The sequence below is a fragment of the Drosophila miranda genome, chromosome XL (genome assembly GCF_003369915.1).
Source record: "Drosophila miranda strain MSH22 chromosome XL, D.miranda_PacBio2.1, whole genome shotgun sequence".
Taxonomy (NCBI): domain Eukaryota; kingdom Metazoa; phylum Arthropoda; class Insecta; order Diptera; family Drosophilidae; genus Drosophila; species Drosophila miranda.
In genome coordinates this window covers 6,268,764-6,289,075 of record NC_046673.1, presented here as the reverse complement: position 1 = coordinate 6,289,075, position 20,312 = coordinate 6,268,764, and the positions used below count along the sequence as shown (strand labels likewise).

The 20,312-nt window shown below is 41.9% G+C and overlaps 3 protein-coding genes across 3 annotated transcripts; 2 read left to right on the top strand and 1 right to left on the bottom strand.

Moving 5' to 3' along the window:
• LOC108165584 lies at positions 1–1,564 on the bottom strand. Its single transcript, XM_017301660.2, has 3 exons — positions 1,416–1,564; positions 1,228–1,342; positions 1–248 (listed from the first exon to the last, which is right to left on the bottom strand). The coding sequence occupies exons 1-3, from the start codon at positions 1,519–1,521 to the stop codon at positions 98–100; spliced, it is 372 nt and encodes a 123-aa protein (XP_017157149.1). The 5' UTR covers positions 1,522–1,564; the 3' UTR covers positions 1–97.
• An 8,267-nt stretch (positions 1,565–9,831) lies between these two features.
• LOC108151664 lies at positions 9,832–10,940 on the top strand. The gene is made up of 3 exons (XM_017280400.2): positions 9,832–10,406; positions 10,471–10,603; positions 10,666–10,940. The coding sequence occupies exons 1-3, from the start codon at positions 10,247–10,249 to the stop codon at positions 10,772–10,774; spliced, it is 402 nt and encodes a 133-aa protein (XP_017135889.1). The 5' UTR covers positions 9,832–10,246; the 3' UTR covers positions 10,775–10,940.
• A 3,344-nt stretch (positions 10,941–14,284) lies between these two features.
• LOC108151345 lies at positions 14,285–16,451 on the top strand. The gene is made up of 3 exons (XM_017279904.2): positions 14,285–14,628; positions 15,420–15,540; positions 16,183–16,451. The coding sequence occupies exons 1-3, from the start codon at positions 14,430–14,432 to the stop codon at positions 16,307–16,309; spliced, it is 447 nt and encodes a 148-aa protein (XP_017135393.1). The 5' UTR covers positions 14,285–14,429; the 3' UTR covers positions 16,310–16,451.
• Positions 16,452–20,312: the final 3,861 nt, after the last annotated feature.

The following is a 20,312-nucleotide window of genomic DNA, read 5'->3' as shown; positions in this document are numbered from 1 at the left end:
TAGTGCTTATTGATAATATATCAGAAGTTAAAAAATAAATTAGAAAATTTTCTGAGTATACATATGTTGCTTCTACGAAGAGCTATGGATGCTGAAACTAAATCGGCTCCGCTGTGTCCCGCTCAATGTAGTAGGGCGCAGCCCCGATCTGCTTGCACTTGTACTTCAGTTTACAGCACTCGGGGAAGGGTTTGCCATGGTAGATCCGCTCGCCTCGATTGCAGTTCTCAATGCGTAGTTTGCCGCAGCTGAAAAAATGGAACAATTTTTAGTTTGATGTTTTCCGAATCTGTACACATTAATATGTACAAATATATGATATATTCAAACAACTTCTTATGTGCGTATGTAGTGCGTAAATGAGTTGATAAACTATAAACTCGCTTTCGAAAGTAAAGTAGGAAAAAGCCAGTAAGGAAGCTAATCTCAGTACAGTAGTACTTCAAATACTTTCAAGTAATTTTCATATCCACCCACGCTTCGGTACTATTGTACCTACAGTGATCAGTCCCTATCGATAGTGATGAATTATAGTCTTTAAAGAAGATCATATGAGAATTTCCATGGATACAAATTTCCTGATAGTTCTTTCCCAATATTATTTTCTAAATTTATTATAATTTAACTAATTTAAGCAGTACCATTTCATTGAACTTGATGTGAAAGTGTGTTTTGTTTCTATGTTTCCTTTATCTCGTATTAGAAATATACTAAAAGGTTTTTTACAAAGTCGTAGACATTAAGCTATCAGAAAATCCCAGAAAAATGGCCCAATCTCGGCTGTAGATATATATATATTTTTTAACTTATAATAACCCAAGAAATTTGTATCCCGTGCGAAGGGGACAGTATTAAAGCAAACACATTTTTAAATGGCATCAATGCCCAGCATTCTAAAATTTAGACCACCCGCTTGGCTTAACCCATGTGTCGGAGGACTCGATATGTTTGTACGAATTGTAGTACTAGATAGTACTTACATGTACATAAATATGTATGTATGTACATGTAGTTATGTCATCCATCTCTTCTTGGTTGACCTACAATTTAAAGTCATGTTTTCGCTTTTTAACGAACTTGAGACTCGGCGAGAAGTCGAAAGTGGTTGGGATCGAGTCACGTCAGAGAGTCAGCGTTTGTGTGTGTGTGTGTGTATGTATGGGTGCATATGTATGGCTTATCAGTGGCGTGCTGTGCTCATGGCCAAGCAGAGTACTCTACACTCACCCCTCGATAAGTATGGAGCCGTCCTCGTTGCATGTCAGGCGCTGGCAGGGCGAGATACCGTTGTTGACACCCGACTCCAAAACATCGCCCCGATAAGTGCATCTGCCGGGATTTGCTGCAATAACAAACACGGATAAATAGGTAGCCCCTAATGGCTCCCAATGGCGACTTAGTGCGCATCCGCTTACATGGGTCCGGCGGTATCAGGCCTGAATAGGCGTTCACCTGCGCCATCAGCAGGGCACCGCCGATAGCCAGCCAGGCCAGAAAGTGTGTGTAGCGATCTTGGAACATTGGTGCTACCGCGCTCGTGTTCAAAACTGCACTGAATCCGACTCGATTAAGACTCCCATGCGATTAGATCCGATCCGCTGTTGTCAGCGCTACGCTCTATACCCACACATAGAAATCGCTGAATCGTCGCGCTGTCTCGTTTCCTCCCGTCTTACCGCTGGGAGAGTCGTCAATTAGGGTTTGCGTTCATTTTGTTGTTGTTTATTATTGTGTATTACTCTTTAATTGAAGAATAGAGCGTCGAAGCCTAGCGTTGGCGGCTCGTCTCATGTGCGTGGCCGGGTCAGGCGGCTTATCGGCTATAGCCGACTCAAAGGGTGCGGTTGCTGTGGCTGTCCATTTACATCATTTTACTGTCTTAAATTATTTTAGAGCACACCAGAATGACGATAGAGAGGGAGGTCTTTCATACATATATTAAATTATATAGGCTGTTTTTCTAGTATTAATCGGTACTTCATATATCTGATCTGAGCACTGCTCGGCAAACAAGGCACAGCGAAAAAATTTCACAACAAAAATTTCTTATCGGTTCCATACGAATATCATCTGATCATTTTCTCGCTAAGACTTTTTTCGGAACTGAGTACTCAGTACTAAGCTAATACCATAAACATTCATTAATACATTCCATAGTAGCACTAACCATACAGTATATACTAGATGTGCCAGTTTATACAGCGAGCATGTCGCACATCGAACACAGAAAACTGGATCGCCAGGGTCTTCGGCTCTGGCGTTCGGCTAACGCCGCGTCCTCTCCCAATGGAATCCGGAGAAGAGTACATGTGCCAAGTTCTTACGAGTTTTGGACGAGATCGTCTGTCCTGATTCTCACAGCGGAGAGTCAATGGTGAGAGGCTACAAAATCCACCCCACAGGCTTCCACCCAACGCCTTACCCCAATTTTGCTTGCAGTGACGTCACTCCAGCTGCGATTGATCACTTTCCAAGAGTGGGTGGACTTTCTACTGAACGTCAACAGACTCATGTTCGCCAACTTGTCCGCTCTTGAAGAGGAGGCATTTGGAAAGGTCATGTCCTGCGTCCAGTCGGTCAATGGGGAGCCACATCAGACGCTGGACGAGAATCGAAAGCTGCGCAAGGACCTCTGCGCTATCATAAAGTTCCTACAGAAAGCCTACACCGGAACATTTGGGACACGGGCACGGGCCTTTCACTGGAGACCCCGACTGTCCACCAGTTGCTGGGCGTCACCCGATTCCGGCAGGCCCCAAGGACTGGATTTCATGTCTATTGTGCATTATGTATCTTTAGAATTTTGCTCTCCTGCTCATCTTTCACGGAGAGTTTATCCAGAAAGCAAGAAGCCACCAGAGCGCCGGCCTTCTCCATTTCTTCCTTCGGCATCTTGGAAAACGGCACAGGCTGTGGCACATTCGCAAGGCAATCCGTGATCTTCTGCAGCTGATTAAAAGCCAATGGGAACAAGTTATTAATTGACTTCATTTTGTGTTCTATTTATTTCTATTCTTATAATATTGTATAATACTCTCTATACTATGCTATACACTCAAATATGCTGGAGACACAACAGAAAACAGAAACCCAGAACTCTTATAACGAAAAAAGCATACAATCACATATTTTCGTGGAAACATATTGTTTGTGCTATACTAACCCATGAAAAGCGTTGCTTTGCTGGCTGACTTATGATGGCGCGGCGATGGCTGGACGTCAGAGCCCTGTTGAAAGCTAATTGAAAACCAATGATCCCAGGTTCCAATAGAATTTACGAATTGTTTATTCCTTCTGAGAGCGCATTTCATGATATATATTTCCCGGATAAGCGGCCAGAGGCTTCAACCTTCACTTTTCCGTGTCCTGCGACGCTCTGGGGATTTCCCCACTATAAATCAGTTTCGGGTGCCCTCTTTTTGAACCGGGCGCCCGGACGGTCTTACCAGATCGCGTGCATCGCGCCAGCAGCTGGCACATTATTTACGTACGTGCTTCGCAGGGGCATACATTACCGACACCGTCTTCCCTCCTGCACGATGCTTTACCCCATCGGCTTTGATCGGTTAAGTTTTCCTTGCTTCCCCCTCCATTCACCTTTCCATTGACAACTCTGGCCACAAACTGCTATGCCGCGATCCGCTCTTCTTACCCCGCTAGGTAAAGTAATTAAGTTATTATTAATTTACTTTATTTAAGGCATACCTCTTGCGTGCCCGAGGAAACCGATGCATATGCCCACTATCGATTACCAGGAGCATGACGGCTGTCTACTACAGGCACCTGACCGGCGAACTCCCCGCCGGCTCCTGTGCACGGGGCCACGATGCCGTGCGCCTCTCAGGATATGATTCCTGTCGCGCGAGGTTGTGGTCTTTGCCCTGGGCGACCTTTTTGTGCGGTCACTGCCATGGCCCTCTTCCTTGCGTCCCACCCGGTTTTCTCCGCCTTTCCAGTCCGCTCGCCGTCGATACCTCCTCTGCGGGTGATTTCACCGTAGCCCCTCGTCCCTCAAGAGGTCCAGAGAATAAGCTCCTGGCTGGACTGTGGCAGCACTGGCTGTCCTGCTGCGGGCCATAGCCAAGCCGCTGCTGTGTCACTGAGTCGACAATGTCCGCTGCAACAGGAATTGTTGGTTCACGCCCAAGGGAAATAATTTCAGCAACCCCCCCATTCATACGCCGCAGAAGCGCGTAAGTGAGTCAGTATATAATTATGGGTATATTTAAAATATACTCGTATGTGCCTTCATAGAGTACTTATGTACCCCACAAACCAAGCAGCATCCGATTTCCCCCTGTCAGACCGAGTCCTTTCCAAGCCAGACAGAATCGTATCCCAGAAAGACAGAAGTGCACCCCTTGCAAGATCGGATCCTAACAAACCATCATCATCCTTCGAATGACTGGCTGGGATTGTTTGAGTCCTTACCAAAGGATCAAGGATGTTTTCCCAATTAGGAACCTATGGAACGTTCATATCGGCCCACAAATAACGGGAAAAACAGGATATACATATGTACATACGACTGGTCAAAATATCCTTTATCCTTGGTCCTTGAAAAGGACTTCATTTGATCAAGGATGTTATCCTGATCAAGGACCACTTTCAATATGGTAGCACACAAAACCGAGAATTTCGATTTTCAGATCTAGGACACCAGGCGAACAGAAATCATCAGAAGGTCGGTCGCTTGTTATACCCGATACTCAAAAAGAGTACAGGGGTATATTCGATTAGTAGTGGAACTGGATGTGGGAAACACCCAGAAGAAAGCATTTCAGACCCCATAAAGTATATACATATATACTTCAACAGCATCAATGGTCTTTTCGGTGAAAAAAAAATATTAAAAAACGAGGGGGAACGTTGTGAGTTGCTGCGGACACCGCAACTCTACAGTTATACCCGATACTAAGTCAGTATGGCTCTCCTCCGGCAGACGCCGCTAATATTAAACGACACGACAAAGAGTACGTGCGAGAGAGACAGAAAATCAGTCTGAGCGTGACGTCGGGCGCTACGTAGCCACTGCAAATTGATTTGTTCCTATTGGCTATAAAAATGATCCGATCTGATACAGATTCAGCAATCTGATAGATATGGTCATTATCTATGATTTTGCGTTTTTAGTTTTCTCGAATGTGCAATATTGTGGATGCAACAGATTTTCGTCTTTTGTGGGGGCGGAAGGGGGTGTGGCTACATTTTGAGATATACGTTTTATATCGAGATCTAACCGAAGTGCGGATTAGATTACTCTAGCCTTAATAGTCTCTGAGATTGGTGGATGCCCCAGATTTTCGTCCTTTGCGGGGGCGAAAGGGGGTGTGGCGAAATTTGGACACGAAACGGTCAAGGTCCGATATCACAGGAGTGTGGATACCAAATTTGGTTGCTCTGGCTCTTATAGGTTCTGAGATCCTTGAACTCATATTTTGCAAGTGGCAAAACCAACCATGAAACCTGTGTGTTAGAGAGAGAGACAGAGCTAGAAAGAATGAAATTGATTTCTTGATTCTGGCTATAATAATTATACGATCTGTTTTAGATTGTGCCCTCTAGAAGATATAGTCATCCTCTACGATTCTGCGTTTTCTGTTTTCTCGTATCTTTGAAATTGTGGATGCCACAGGTTTTCGCTCTTTGTGGAGGCGGAAGTAGGCGGGGCAAAGTTTTGAAACATTCTCGTAACAGTGACATATCACAGAAGTCCGGATATAAAATGTCGTTCCTCTAGCTCTTATAGTCTTTGAGCACTAGGCGCTGATAGGGACGGACAGACGGACGGACGGACGGGCGGACAGACAGACAGGGCTCAATCGACTCGGCTATTGATGGAAACGATTCCTTCTGGACGTTACACACATCCACTTTTACCACAAATCTAATATACCCCAATACTCATTTTGAGTATCGGGTATAAAAATTAGCCTAGAAAAAAAATGATTGAAAATTTCCTAGTTGAATAGTAATTGGGTAGCCCTGTATTCACCAAAAAAATGACAAAGTTCCAATGTACGGTACAAAAAACAGGAGTGGTTTTTGACGTTGGGGTAAACTTTTTTTAAAATTCTGCCAACTGGATTGGTATACAATTTTTTGTGCTAATATTTGAAGTATTGAGCGTTTTTTCCAGATTATTAGTTGTTCAAAAATTCGTTTTTGCGTTAGGTCCGCGAAGGAATCTGAAGTACTTTACTGTCGTTGCGTTACCTCACATAAATCCATGTTAATAAAAGTTTAAAAACCTTCCGTTAGCCGAGATTGTGCCAATTTTCTGGGATTTTTTTATATATAGTGTAAAAAAATGTCAACTCTTGCCTATTTTAAAATTAAAGTAGTACAAAAACAAGTAACTTTCAATAAATTTCGAAAATAATGTCGTGGTAAGACTGTATGGAAATCAGCTTTTATTGACTTTAAATGTTTTATGGCATTGTGGACCTTTCGGCGGAAATTCAAATATGTACGTACATACATATTTAAGTTCCCCTACGGCGCTTTGCCACGCAACTTACCTTCAAAAAATGCACATCTTTGTTGTTAATTTTTCCACCATGTACATTATTCTGCTGTACAATATATGCTCTATGTACAATATCCGATGGCCAGAGAAATCCCATGAGTTCTATGATACATTTTTCAGAAATCAGAGAAATTTACTCACTCAATTATTGTTACTGTTACGATACATATTTTTATCAAACTGTAGCAAAAGTACTTAACAATTATTAAAACTGCCGAGGACGAAAATTCATCAAGCTCTTTAATTAGTGTATAAAAACAACAATAACTCTGTTGTCCAATTGACTTTCCCGATTATACAGAATTCCCTGGGTCGTCATTGGGTCGACATTGAAGGATATTTATTGCAGCCCCGCAGATAATTTTCCTATCCTAAAGCTGATATTGGGACTCTATTTCCACAAATCAATTTGTGCAAAGAAAAAAACCAGACTTAATGAAATGAATTCCTTCGCTTAATCTGATACGAAAAGCAAGAAAATTTTGTGGCAACTTGAGCAATTCCATTGAATAAAGTCTAAAGTCTTCTCGCTCCTCACATCCCACAATGCATCCCCTACGGGCTGTTAAATTTTTAATTAAGTTAAAGTGTTGTCAAACACTCCATTCAGCCAGTTCGCTGCACTATCCCATGCCATTCTGCTCCCACTTCGGTGGCACTCGGCAGTCGGAACCAGAAGCCAGCTGACAGGAAAACATATCAGATATGCTACATACATGTACAATGTAGATATGTACTCATATACTTACATATGTGTGCACTATGTACATAGTCTTAAGGAAACATATACGACACTTTGGCTTTGTGCTAGTTATGCATGCCTTCATTCTTTCTTTCGGCGATTCTTTTCATTGCATTTTCTTACAGCTCCCCATGACATGTGCCACCCACCACATGGCCATAACCACACTTTAAGAACATCACCACACGTCACCCACATCCAGCCACAGCTCCTATACAGCCCAGTGATAGCAGGATGAATTGTACGAGTATGTTACCAGTGGTCACGGTCACTTCGAAAAAACCCTCGATAATGAAAATGAATTTTAGAGCATATATTTGAGTAGCTTTCAGCAAAAGTTTATCGACATAAGCAATGCTCTTTTAGACAAATTTAACTATGTACATACTATTACCTATTTCTTATCTGCATTTTGTGATACATCAGATGTAAATTTATTTCAACTGGAGCTCAATAAAACTATAACTTAGAACAACTACGGTACCTAGTCATATGGGTCATATGTCTTTAAAACTCTTCCGCTAGAAGAACCGCTGTGAACCGAAAAATTGCAGAACATATTCATCTTCGGGATCCCATTTTTGTACATCCCGATATTTTTACGGTGTTTAGGTCTACGGAGGTACATATGTATGTATTTTGAAAAGTCCAATGACATTAATATTTCTGGAGTGCGCAACATTTTCTTGAGCATTACCAACGCCCAGGTATCTGAGCATTGCCGTTCATGCTACAAGGACAATGCGGATGGGCGTGGGTTGAGTTCTTTTTTGGTAACCAACATACGGGATCGCCCGCAGAGCCTACCAATACACACAGATACCAGAGACCACAAACCATTTGAACGGTGCTCCCGCAAGCGGCTCAAGTCCCCTTCCCCCAACATACACATAACAAGTACAGCACTTGCACACAGCCCGCGGCAAAGAGCACCAGAAGGCAGAGGACAGTGGCGCTCCACAGCCGACTCAACATCTTCAACCATCAATAAGGATTGTTTTTCGAATTAGACCTTTTTTAAATTAAAAAATATGTATTTCTCATATATTGTGCCAATTATAATTCTTAAGAGATTTTTCTACTTAAGTGGAAATCATTTAAATTTTAAATAAAGGAAAGCTTGTCGGAAAAGAAAAAAATGGCTCAACTAATGAACATGAAATGTACTGTAACGGCAAAATGCGGCATTTGAAGATTTGTCCACCGTTTATCCATCGATACCTATACCAATTAATATAGCTCACAAGGAATACATTTATATTTCCTTTTCCGGAGTTTTCGAAGTAAAAATGTTGAAAAAATATTCCGCAAAAAATTCGGAATTTTGAATTAGAAAACTTTGATATTTTCTAGACGATAAAATTAACCTAAAAAGTGTTCGGGTAGAATTTTATGCATAAATAAGAATCAGGGAAAACATGGAGACAGATAAAACATTCTAAGATTTTGATCAAATAGGTTATTATGTGGAAAGGTGATAAACGGGAAAAATGGGATTCATATGAAACGAATCCTTCGCCTCATTTCTCTTTCATGCAACCACAATGTGCCACAGCGAAATGTGGACGGATGATGTGTGATGTACCCACTTGGTTGGTACGCCTACAGTGTTACCCATCTCTTTCACTTTCTTTTTCCGATCTTGCAATATTGATTTAGATTCTGTTGTGTTTCACTGGTGTGATCCTTTTGGTAGCTCAAATCCAAGTTGCCAGGAGAAGTGTATATGTTACATAGATCAACTGACGCAATATAAATCCACCACGCCACCGATCTGCAAACACAGGTACATAATGATCCGCCGTCATATACATATATACATGCATTTACATACATGTGTATTTATAGGTATTAGACCTTATTAGACCTTACTTTGAAATAAGTACTCTATGTAACAGGAAAAAAACGATGAAATCAAACTAAATTTTTTCTGATTTTGGACTTGGGTCTTGAACATTTTGGTTTTTATTTGTTAGCTAAATTATAATAAAGTGCTTAGAGAATTGAACGGAACTTAGTAGCGTCCTCAACACCGATTTTTATTGTTGTTGAACAAAAGTTATAACTTGGTTTTTTCAAGGTGTGAAAGAAGAAAACAATATTCACGGTGCCGAATGTTTCTTTTGAGCGCTCGAAACGATGGAAACTTGGAAAGATATGAAATGGAATACTCGAACAAATTTAGTTGCGGGTCTACCCTTCCTGCTCCACCTTCAGATGAAATTCTGCCACTACATGCGATTCAGAACTTGCTCATCTGCTGGCCCTGCATAAAAACCACAGCTGCATTCACAGGAAAAACGAACCACTCAGTTCCCGGGTTCGTAGCCCCTTTGGAGCATGTTGTTAGCACCAGCACCAGCATCAGCATCAGCCACACACACAGCATCACAGCGGCTCAGCTAATTCGCATTTGATTATTTAAATTAGCAAAATGAGTGACAGACCGGGATGGAGCGAACCAAATACACGCGCCCAAATTGGACAGTTTGTGCGGCTGGTGTCCGAAAAGATCCAAAAATAAACAGCATCGAAGTACCGAGGCGGGCTGGACCACTGTACTGTCCAGTAGTGTCCAGTACTGCGCTGGGAGCCCGTTGAACTGAGTGACGAACACTGCGACGCGGCGCTGCACAACCGGAGGAGCACATAGACCAGCAGAGCTCTGGGCAAAGCAAATTCACTTTTTCAAAAAATGTATTTAGTGCAGGGGCGACATTCGCAGCGGCAACGAAAGCGACAGCGACAGCCATAACCACTCACACACACTATATGAGAGCTCTGCGGACGGACAGAGAGCACGGCGAAAGGCAGCGACAACTGAGAGGAAGAGAAACTTGCACGAGGCGGGGGAGTAACCAGAAGAATAGGAAGTTTATCCAGGAACGGGCTCGTGCTGCTTCGACCAGACCAAACCAGACCAAACCAGACCGAACCAGACCACGCCAATTGAGGCCAAATCCTTGAAAAAGAAAATGGCCAAATTTGTGACTTATATCTTCATCGCCAGCTCCGTAGTACTGTGGTATCTGCTGCTATTCGACGGTAGCAGAGGCGTGGAGGCCACTAACGGACATGGCAGCCAGCTGGAGGGGCGTGACTTCCACCACCACGGCGGGAGCCATCACATACGCCGTAAGTAGCTGTCATTATGACTGAAAGCCGTCCTCGGTCCTGTCTCAAGGGTTCCTTCCGCCAGGTAACATCAATCACTGCTGGCGTCGCTATGATGGCTACAATCTGCAGAACACCATTGTCAATAAGAAGGAGCAGCTGAAAAAGCCCTATGGCATATTGTGCAACTTCAAGTGCACTTGGTTCTTCACAACAAGGTGAGCCGTTGGGGCGTGCGTCCATCAGTGACCTCTCTCATTCCATTGCTTCCTTCTTACAGCTTCCCCACTTGCGAGTTCATTTACGATTATAAATTATCCTGCGTGCTGTTCACCTCACTGCCCGACTGTACCAACGTCAAGTGTACTCTCTTAAATTATTTTAGCTAGAGCCATCAGCTCCACTTCATAGCAGGCCATATGGCCATATGTATACTGTTAACTATTGTATTTATTTCAGCAGCAGTCTTAAGCTTTTTTTTATAGCAATAAGTCTGATTATTACTAGATTTTATATGGAAATATAGGGAATTACTATTGAAACAAAAACAAACTGAAATGCAAACTTACGAGCCTTTTAAACGCACCGTTAATGGTGGATCATCAATTTGAATTTGAATCAATTTGCACTCAAAGCTCGGTCTGAGTGCCTAGATGAAACTGGCTGGAACCTCCTCAGCCTCCAACGTCATTTTCACTTCATTTGTTGACTTAGTTTAAGGCTGTCAGTGGATACAGTTTCGGCCCGTTTTGGCTCTTCTCCGGCCCATCGACTTCGACATCGACCAGACCTTTGTGATGGTGAGCCACGCCCTGGGCGTATATGTACCTGCAAACTAGCCAAAAAGCAATTCACTTCTTGTAGTAAACAAATTCGAAACACTTTGTTACCGACGTCATTTTTTCATCTTATTTCTTCGTATCTTTTTTGTTGGCTTCCCCCTGGTTAAAAACGATATTTCCGCTTAAGTTGATGGAGGTTTTGGGATGGGAAGCTAACCAAACTCGGTTAGACTAGGCGGGAGCTGTACCTGAGCTCGGGCAAACTTCTCGCCTCCGCTAACAGCCGCAAATAAATCGTTCGACATTTATAAGCAAGTCAAACTTATGCCAAAGCGTTTCCTGAATATTTGTGTACCCTCGGATGGGATGGAGAGAGATGGATGCGTATCCGAAGAGTAGGAGGGTAGGAGGTGGCGTTGTCGTTGGCGTTAGCAGAACCTGGCTAAAAATAAGATAAATTTCGTGGCTCCACTCAATGGAGCTGTTAACTTGCGCACCTGAACCAATACAGGGCCCGCACAGAAGGGCTATCGCTATCGCTATCCCTGTCGCTGTGGCTGTCGCATATGCGAGCTGTGGAGAGCGAGAGGGGGAACACACAGCGAAGGAGGTACTACAGTGGAAACAACTCACACGCCTCGAATTCGGCTTGGTCCAGATGGACCCGCACTTTAATGGAATCAAACGAAATGACATTGATCGCTGAAGGCCAACGGACCCCGCAGCAGAAGATCAAGTGATCTCAACTCGGCTCGAGTATATTTCGGTTCTGTCCGTGTACTCGTATTCGTCACTGGGATTTGGGTCGTGGTCGTTGTGCGTTGTGCGTTGCGCTCTGTGCGTTGATGGGGGAACGTAATGGGGATGGACTGGGGATCGGATCGGCCGGCTTGGAATTAGTGCGTAATTCACTCATCTACTCCCATGATCACATTTTAGCTGGCTTGGGTGCGTGGGCTGCGGCTGGCTTCTATTTCAATGTTGATTGGCAAATTACGGCAATTTCTGGGGACTGGGAATTAGATTATTTTGAAATAGTTATGAACAAATTAATTGAGCATTACGAAAAGTTGTGCAACCATCTGGTGGGCAATTTGAAGCTATCATTTCGAATACTCACCTTGAAGGTTTTTGGCAAGACCGGCCAGAAAGCACACTTACTAGAGTATAAACGATACAAATTTACAAACTCTTTTCCAATCAATGTAAACATTTACTCATAGATACACATCTCTCCGCGATGACTCTCTCTATGTTTCTCGCACTTGTCATGAGAGATGGAAGAAATATAGAGAGAAATCACGACCAGCAGTTATGTTCTAAGGTTAAGGCTTTCACTTCGTTTTTCCCCTTTCCGCCTAATGACCTATTTGATTCGAACTTTAAAATATTTTATCTCTCTCCTTTTTTCCGCTAGATCTGTCTCGTTTTCGCTTCTCACACCCACACCAGCCGTTACATTTCGCTCCCCTCCGCCAGGGGCGCACACTGCACGAGGAAGAGTGTGTGGAAGAGTGAGAGAGAGAAAGAGAGAGTAGGCGCGTGGCAATTTAATTTGTTTATGCTGGCTGTAATATTGATCGGATCTAGTTCAGATTCTGCAATCTGGTAGATACATATGGTAAATTTCTACGCTTCTTAATTTTCTCGGTTTTCTCGTATCTTACAAATTGTGGCTGCCACAGATTTTCTTCTTTCTTTGGGTTTGTAACAGCGTGATATCACAAGAGTCTAGATTCAACATTTGGTTGTTCTAGCTCTTATAGTTTTTGAGATTTTGGCGCTCATCGGGACGGGCGGACGGACAAACATGACTATATCGACTCGGATATTGATGCTGATTCCTTCTTCCTTACACAAATCCACATCCACTACCAAACTAATATATCGCAAACTCTTCGAGTACCAGGTATAACCAGTCGCGACGTTCAGTGTATACAAACCCGTAATCAGTATCATATATGCGGATTTCCATGATGACGCACGGGACAGTCGTACACATTTAAAGTGAAAAATTAAAAAGTTAACTAATACGCCGAATTTAGTAAAAAATTGGAGGCAATCTTTCGATGTTACTAGTCCCAGAATGATGTGCATTACTGTCTCCTTAAAATGTATCTGACTTTACCCAACATTTTGTCAATTAATAAATAGAATGAATTGTAAGTAATTTAATTAGTAAAGTTTCAACAAATTTACAAAATAATTTCGCGACAGAGTTTTATGGACATGTTTTTTTATTGACCTTTAATTTTTTGGTGTCGTTGGACGTTTTCCATGAAAATTGCCATTTTTAATGTCGGTCGGAAATGGCTATATTTTGAGATTATTCTACAGTTTTTGCAGGTTTTCTTTCGCAATTTTGTAAAGATCGTGCGATCTTTTATGCCGCAGCATAAAAGTGTCTTTCTCAGCATTGAATTCGTGGAATAGGTCTACTTTTTCGGGATACCTGAACTATATTTTCAATGATCGAAAATGAAAATTTGATTCCATCAAACAGAACCTTGATCGAACGCCATTTAGTTTCTGCACGTAATTTAAACAAGTATAAATTATAGTTTGAAATACACACCGTTATTAAAATCATTTGTGATTCATTCAGTCAGACTTGACCAACAAAGGGACATGTGCGGGTGTTTCTGTGAAATTCGAAGCTTATTTTGGGCGATTATTAAGTGCCTTCAGTGTTCATATTTATTTATAGTTTTGCATTTGGTGGGTGGATGCACTTGGCACTTGTCCCTCTCCCTCTGCCAGTAACATGACCCATAGCTGTGTATTTGAGGCCCCAAAAAGGTGTCGACAGTGGCAGCTTTATCCGAGTCGAGACTGAGACTGAGAGATAGAAACCTAAAACGACTGAGACTGAGACTGAGACTGAGGCTGACCCAGACGATTCAAAGTGAGAGAGCGAAGATGATGAAGTGTTTCCATCTCGCTCCGGACCTGGTAATCATATTACAGAGCAGCAAAAGGGAGGCAAGCAAAGGGGCGGAAGAGGCGGAAGAGGCATCCCACATGAGCGCATACAATAATTTATCAATTGGCATCAATTGAGGCGCACAAAAACGAAACACAACCCCAAACCTCCGGAATTTCTTTCCCATTTTGATTTGCTGGTGTTGTCGCTCCGGCCGCGTCTCCTGTTTACTCGCGATTTTCGGCACATTCGCGACACCCATCGCAGGCTGCAGTTAAGCAGCGCGCCGAGGCATTCACGTGAAGCACTCAAAGCCCCGCAGGCACTCACAGCCGCTATATGGCACAAACGGACTTCGACTCGGACGGGGGTTGTACTTTCGATTGTTGCGCAATGGCCAAATCGGTGGCACCAGCGCGAAACACCAAGGGAAGCACCACAGCCACTGCCACAACCATACATACACGCAGGGGTACCACAACAGTCACATTTGTTCTGCTGCTGGTCCTCTGCTGCTTGTGCGATTACAACTATGGAAGTACGTAAACCCCGCCCATTTGCCTCCTTTCTAGATATTTTTTTTGTTTTGCTTTGATTTTTTTTTTTCAAGTGTTTTGCCGAAATTGGGCTAGAATTCGGCCCTTGTGCGTATGAGTGTTTTAAATTTCTATATAAAATGGGTGATACTCGTACGACGGGTTCCGCACCGTTGAATAAAGACAATAAAGATCTTGTGACAGACATGGTGTAAAATGCTATGAAAACAATACGAAATTCAATAGACTTCCGAACGTTTATACAATGTATCCTCAAATGCATACACATACAGATTTATATTCCGATTTCATGGAAAACTTTCCCGAAAAATATATTCCAACTTTTCTACTGATATAAAAAAAAACATAGTTCCAAAGGTTTTTGAAATGCATACAAGTCTTTCATATAAATTTCAGTTCAGAATTTGTGAGAAGAAAGAAAGAATAGTCAGCTCAGTAGGACCAAGACTCAACAAAAATAATATGTAAACTGAAAATTCATTGCAACTGTTCGCATACGATTTTTGTGCAGAATGGGAGGGAGACCGCCTCCTGCTCTCTTTGTCGAATTCATATTAATTGTCGAGTCCAAGCTGTTTGCCGACCTAAGAGAAACACGAGAATGAAGCCAGGAAAAAAGTAAAAATATTCGGCTTAATTGGCTGTCGAAGTCCTTCCTGTCCTTAGCCAAGATCCCCAAGATGGGTCTGGCAAACAGATTGGTTGCTTAGCACTTACTCACATAAAGTCGTACGTGTACGGGTGTGTGACCATATTTGAGTACCATCCACAGGCTGGGCCTCACAGTGCTGGAGGAAGCACAATTCCGGCTCGATTCAAACGGCAGATGGTGAATTTAAGCGACCATTTGGTATACTCTGCACATACCGCTGCTTCCTCTGGTTTCCGCCGATGTAAGTTATGCAATCACTCACTCACTCACTCTGACTCACTCGCACTCATTAAAGCACATTCGTATTGGCATTGAAATATACACCCCATCACTGCCAATCACCCCCCACCCCCCCCCCCCCCCCCCCCCCCCCCCCTATTGCTCCCCATTGCTCGTATACTCACACACGCACACACAACCTACAATTTATGCATGCCTCTGTTATTTTGTGGTGTGAATTGCATTTTAAAATAAACTTATTTGGCTTTTTCTTCGGGTTTGCTTTTTGGACTTGGGCTACACGCATACACATGCACACATACAGTGATGGCTCCCTTCTGTGAACACTCACAATTCCAGGACTTTTATCCACCCAAATTCTGCGATGGAAATGTCCACTGTACATATGTACATATATGGCATTTGAATTGCATAGCAATTAAAATGGCTGGAAGCAGTTTCATATCGTTTTGTATCGTTTTTTTCCGTGGCGGGGAAAGGTGCTAGTGCCATCCACATCGCCATCGCCATCGCCATTCGGAATAAATATTTTATAAGCTTTTTCTATTTTTTGCTGCTCCAAGCACCCACCCCATCCATACACACAGAACATTACCTGCATCCAGATATAGCCAAGTTTTCAGTGTTTGCTCTCTGATTGCAGTTACCCGTACTGCGAATTCATTTTCGATCTGCGCTTATCGAGGCACTTCACGTCGTTCCCGGACTGCTACGAAATACGCTGTAACGAGACGTTCACGTTCTTCGGTCACGAGCAGCAGAACTTCTGACATCTCGTGCACGGCGGTCCAGCTGTCTTATGTGTAATCTTCTTCTCCTGCTTCTTCTGCTGACTACCCCACACATTTTTTTACGTTTTTCTGCGACTACATGCTGTCTGATTTAATAAATATGGTTAACTGATATGAAAAACTGGTTATTTGATTTGACTGAAGGAGGTGTCTTCGAGAGGGCTGAGATCACGGCCCTTACTAGCCCTTAAACTCAGTCCTTTGCTCCATTGATCATTCTCTACTTAAATACCTCAAATCAGCCGTGTTCATTATTTTGATTTCGGTTCGAAAAAGGGAATGTCCAAGAGCACGAAAAAATTACATGTCTGGTGGCTCGAGACTGGGGCCATGACTCGGTCCAAGGAAACCAAAAACGAGTGTTGGAAAATTTGCAATAAGCTCTATTATTCTGCTTCAGCTTCTGAAAATATAAGTCGAAGCGGCAGTCAAATATGATACGAAAAGTGGCGAAACGGCATCAGGAAGCCATTCATCGGTTTTGTCAGGATAGAGAATTCGGATCAGCGCATTGGGTGATCTAGCGGAATAAAATTAAGATGAAAATGAAATAAAAATCTACATTTTCTCAATAAGCTATTCGAGGACTTTTTAGCTAATGTGTTTGTTGTAATTGATTAGCTGTGAACTGTCAAACACGAGATACATATGTATGCCACAACCGATATAATAATAATAATAATAATAATAATAATAAAAGAAAATCATTATTTACGGTCCATGTTTATAATGACTAGTAACAAAATATAAAATATTATTCTGAATCATTATCCAAAGAGAGACTCTAAAGAGATTTGAGGGTTTAAGATATAAGCCGGACAATGAAACTACAAAAATTCATAAAAAAAAAAAATGCAAACAAAGAACAATGGTATTTTAGTATTTTATAATCAGAGCGAACAGAAATGCAGAAATGTAGACAGGTACCATACGTATCTTAAACTTAAGCGAAAGAAATTTATTTAGACAACTTCTGTTTACATTTGTAACCTATACCTAATAATAACCTAATCAAGTTATATATATAGATTGCATTACCTTATCATATTGTAATACCGGGATACTCAGTACGATGGCAGTACATCAGTTTTCGGAATATCGTCCTCCTGTTGTACGGCGAACTGTGCCGGAGACAACGGGTCAACGGATTGCAAAAAGTTGGTTTTCTATATAAATAAAATATTTTCTAACATTCTTTCAAAATCCAAAGAGTTACAAGCGTTTGATTTTATAAAAAAGAAATTGGTACGTAGTTTTATTGGAAATTGATTAAGCAACAACAGGAAGTACAAATTAGACGAATTGGATAACATTGCGAAGACCACCGAGAAGTCGCAAATGCATGAAATTTCAGAGCGTGGCATTTTTTGTCGCTGTCGCTAGATTGGTCGTTTCAACTACTTCCAAAGCCCTACAAAAAGCCCAGCTCTTAAATCTAAAGATAATTTGAAAAACAGAAAAGTTACTAATTTCTTTTTGATAATTATATAAGTATTAAAATACAAAAGAAAACTTTATTTCAATGGATTAATCAATTTAAGCTTCTTCTTCTTCTAGCTTTAATATTCCAGAAAATTATCATCTTGAAGACATTTTTTATTTTTAATCTATTTTCCTTTGCGCTACATCTCCCTAAGAATTTCACGACGCTTGCTACTGCGACTGTACAACAACATATATTGTGTGTGCATGACGCAGCACAGTGATGACCGGCTCGAGTTGCGCTGATAGGGGATTTTTGTTGTGGTGGTTGTCGGAGGACTACTCCGAAATTCAAACAGAATGCCCACCGCTGTTTTAGTCCATCATGCTGGTAATTTCTTTTGCTCCTCTCCGCGGCTAGCTCTTAGTGGATTTCCGGCCACGAGACGTCTCCATAATAAAGGACTAACAAAGGGACGAATAAACCGAGCTCAAGAACAGATACGGGCACACACACACACACCACTGGCGAGAAAAACTTAACCTTATTCAATTCACAAATATTTGCATACAAATTAGTATTCTAATTGACTCGAGCCCAAAATAGGATAACTGACTCGCCCAGAGGAGTGGAGTGGGCAGTACAGCTGTTCATCTCCCAATTCCCTGTCTCTGTCTCCAGCAGAGAGTGTGATACCCCAAACAACTTCTCTCAATCTGCTCCTGTCGCTCTCCCCCATAATGGACGCTAGTCGCTCGGGGTAATTGTTTGCCCAGTTTCATAAAAATACAGTTTACGCCTTTCGCAACAACACGTACGAGTACAGCTATCTACTCGCCCCCACTACCACTGGTACCCCGCAGCCTTGTTCATCCAGCCAAGGCAAGCGATACGGCTTAGTGCGGTTGGCCAAGTGGAAAACAGCCGCACGCGGGGAGGAGTCGGAATTTGGGGTGACAATAGCCATGTGAAAACAAAAGGTCGGAGCAGACAATGTTGTCGCTAGAAACTTTTAACTTTAACAAACTTAATTGTTCTCTGCTCTAAATATGTATTGCACAGCAGGGTTTTTGAGTTCTTTGCATTCTTGCGGAGTACGATGGTGCGTTTTGGAGCTGGTGGAGCTTTGCATTTTAAAGACATTTTAAATTAGTATAACCATCCGTGACTACACAAAAAATCTAATGCTTTTCGGGACTACAAGTATAAGCTTCTGGAGAAAGGAATTTGGTTCTATCTTCTATGATAACACTGATTATGACTCGGTTGCAGGACAGGTTAACATTATACAAAATACATATCATTTTGAATGTTTAATTTGTAAAGATTCGAGGAAAACGGCTCCAAAGGAAGCACAGACTGCCCACGGGCAAAGAAATCTCGAAGGACGTGGATAGTAAAGCTTATATCCATGTACAGATGTATACGGACCTTCTGTTACACATTACACTCTCTCTGAAATGTTTACATGGGGTTTTAATCGCTTAGGTATGCGCACGAAACAAAGTTGCAAAAGCTCTTATAGTGCAGCCCGATTTATTGGCATAGAGTTACACTTTTCGTACTTTTAACGTCCAAATTGAGTTTATGTTTTAATTTTACGTACACAAGATAGACAAGACATATATGTAGCTACAGACAAAATCCTTTAAACTCTGTGGTTTCAAAAATGTATTTTGTGAGTTAGTTGCTTCTGATTCTGTATGTTTTTTGTGTCCGTCCGATTGTTGTTAGTGTATTTGTACACATTTACCCTCATCATTCAAGTTCGATCACCTATAACTTGAAGCACTGTTCAGTTAAAGAATAAAACGTAATTTTATAACTTTCTATCCTTTAAAAATTAAGTAACGCAGAGAAATGATTCGTAGTCTTCAGGTTCTTCAAGTAAAATTCGAATATTACAGCTGAAAAACATTATTAGAGCTTTGAATTCTAGAAGTCCTCGGTGCGTACTTCTCACCAAGGCATTGGTGTCCTATACATTTAGGCAGTACCGTTTCATCGATTTCTGAATCTTAATTATTATTTTAATTCCCCAAACAGGCTCCATGGTACATAAGTCAGGACCCCGGAGTGGATTTTTTAGCTTCTTGCAGCTGAAAAGGGGCCATTATTTATCCAAATAAGACACAGTTTTTGGGAAGTTTGGGAAACGTCCATTTGGCCTTGGGCTCCGCTTGAATGAATGATAAGGCTGAATCAAGAAATACTTCGCCTATTGTGTAGGGTCATACAAGTACACGGATCATACGATTACATATGTACATACCCACAATTTAAGTTAAAACTAGATCTGACCTTGTTTTTACAATGAAAAACGGCCAATTTACACTTGACCTCACATTTATGATGCTAGAAACTTCTTTTCGAGACAGAATCGCTAGAATCGGAACCAATCAAATAAAGCACTGTAAGGTTTGGGCAATTAGCTGTATGTTTAGCCAGTGTTGTGAAACAATTTAGCTCTTAGCATTTTTCGACCACAAAGGTCTCCTTTGCCCGTTCTACCAACATCACTTGGTTATTTTGTTGTTTTTTTGGCGTAGTTTCATTTGT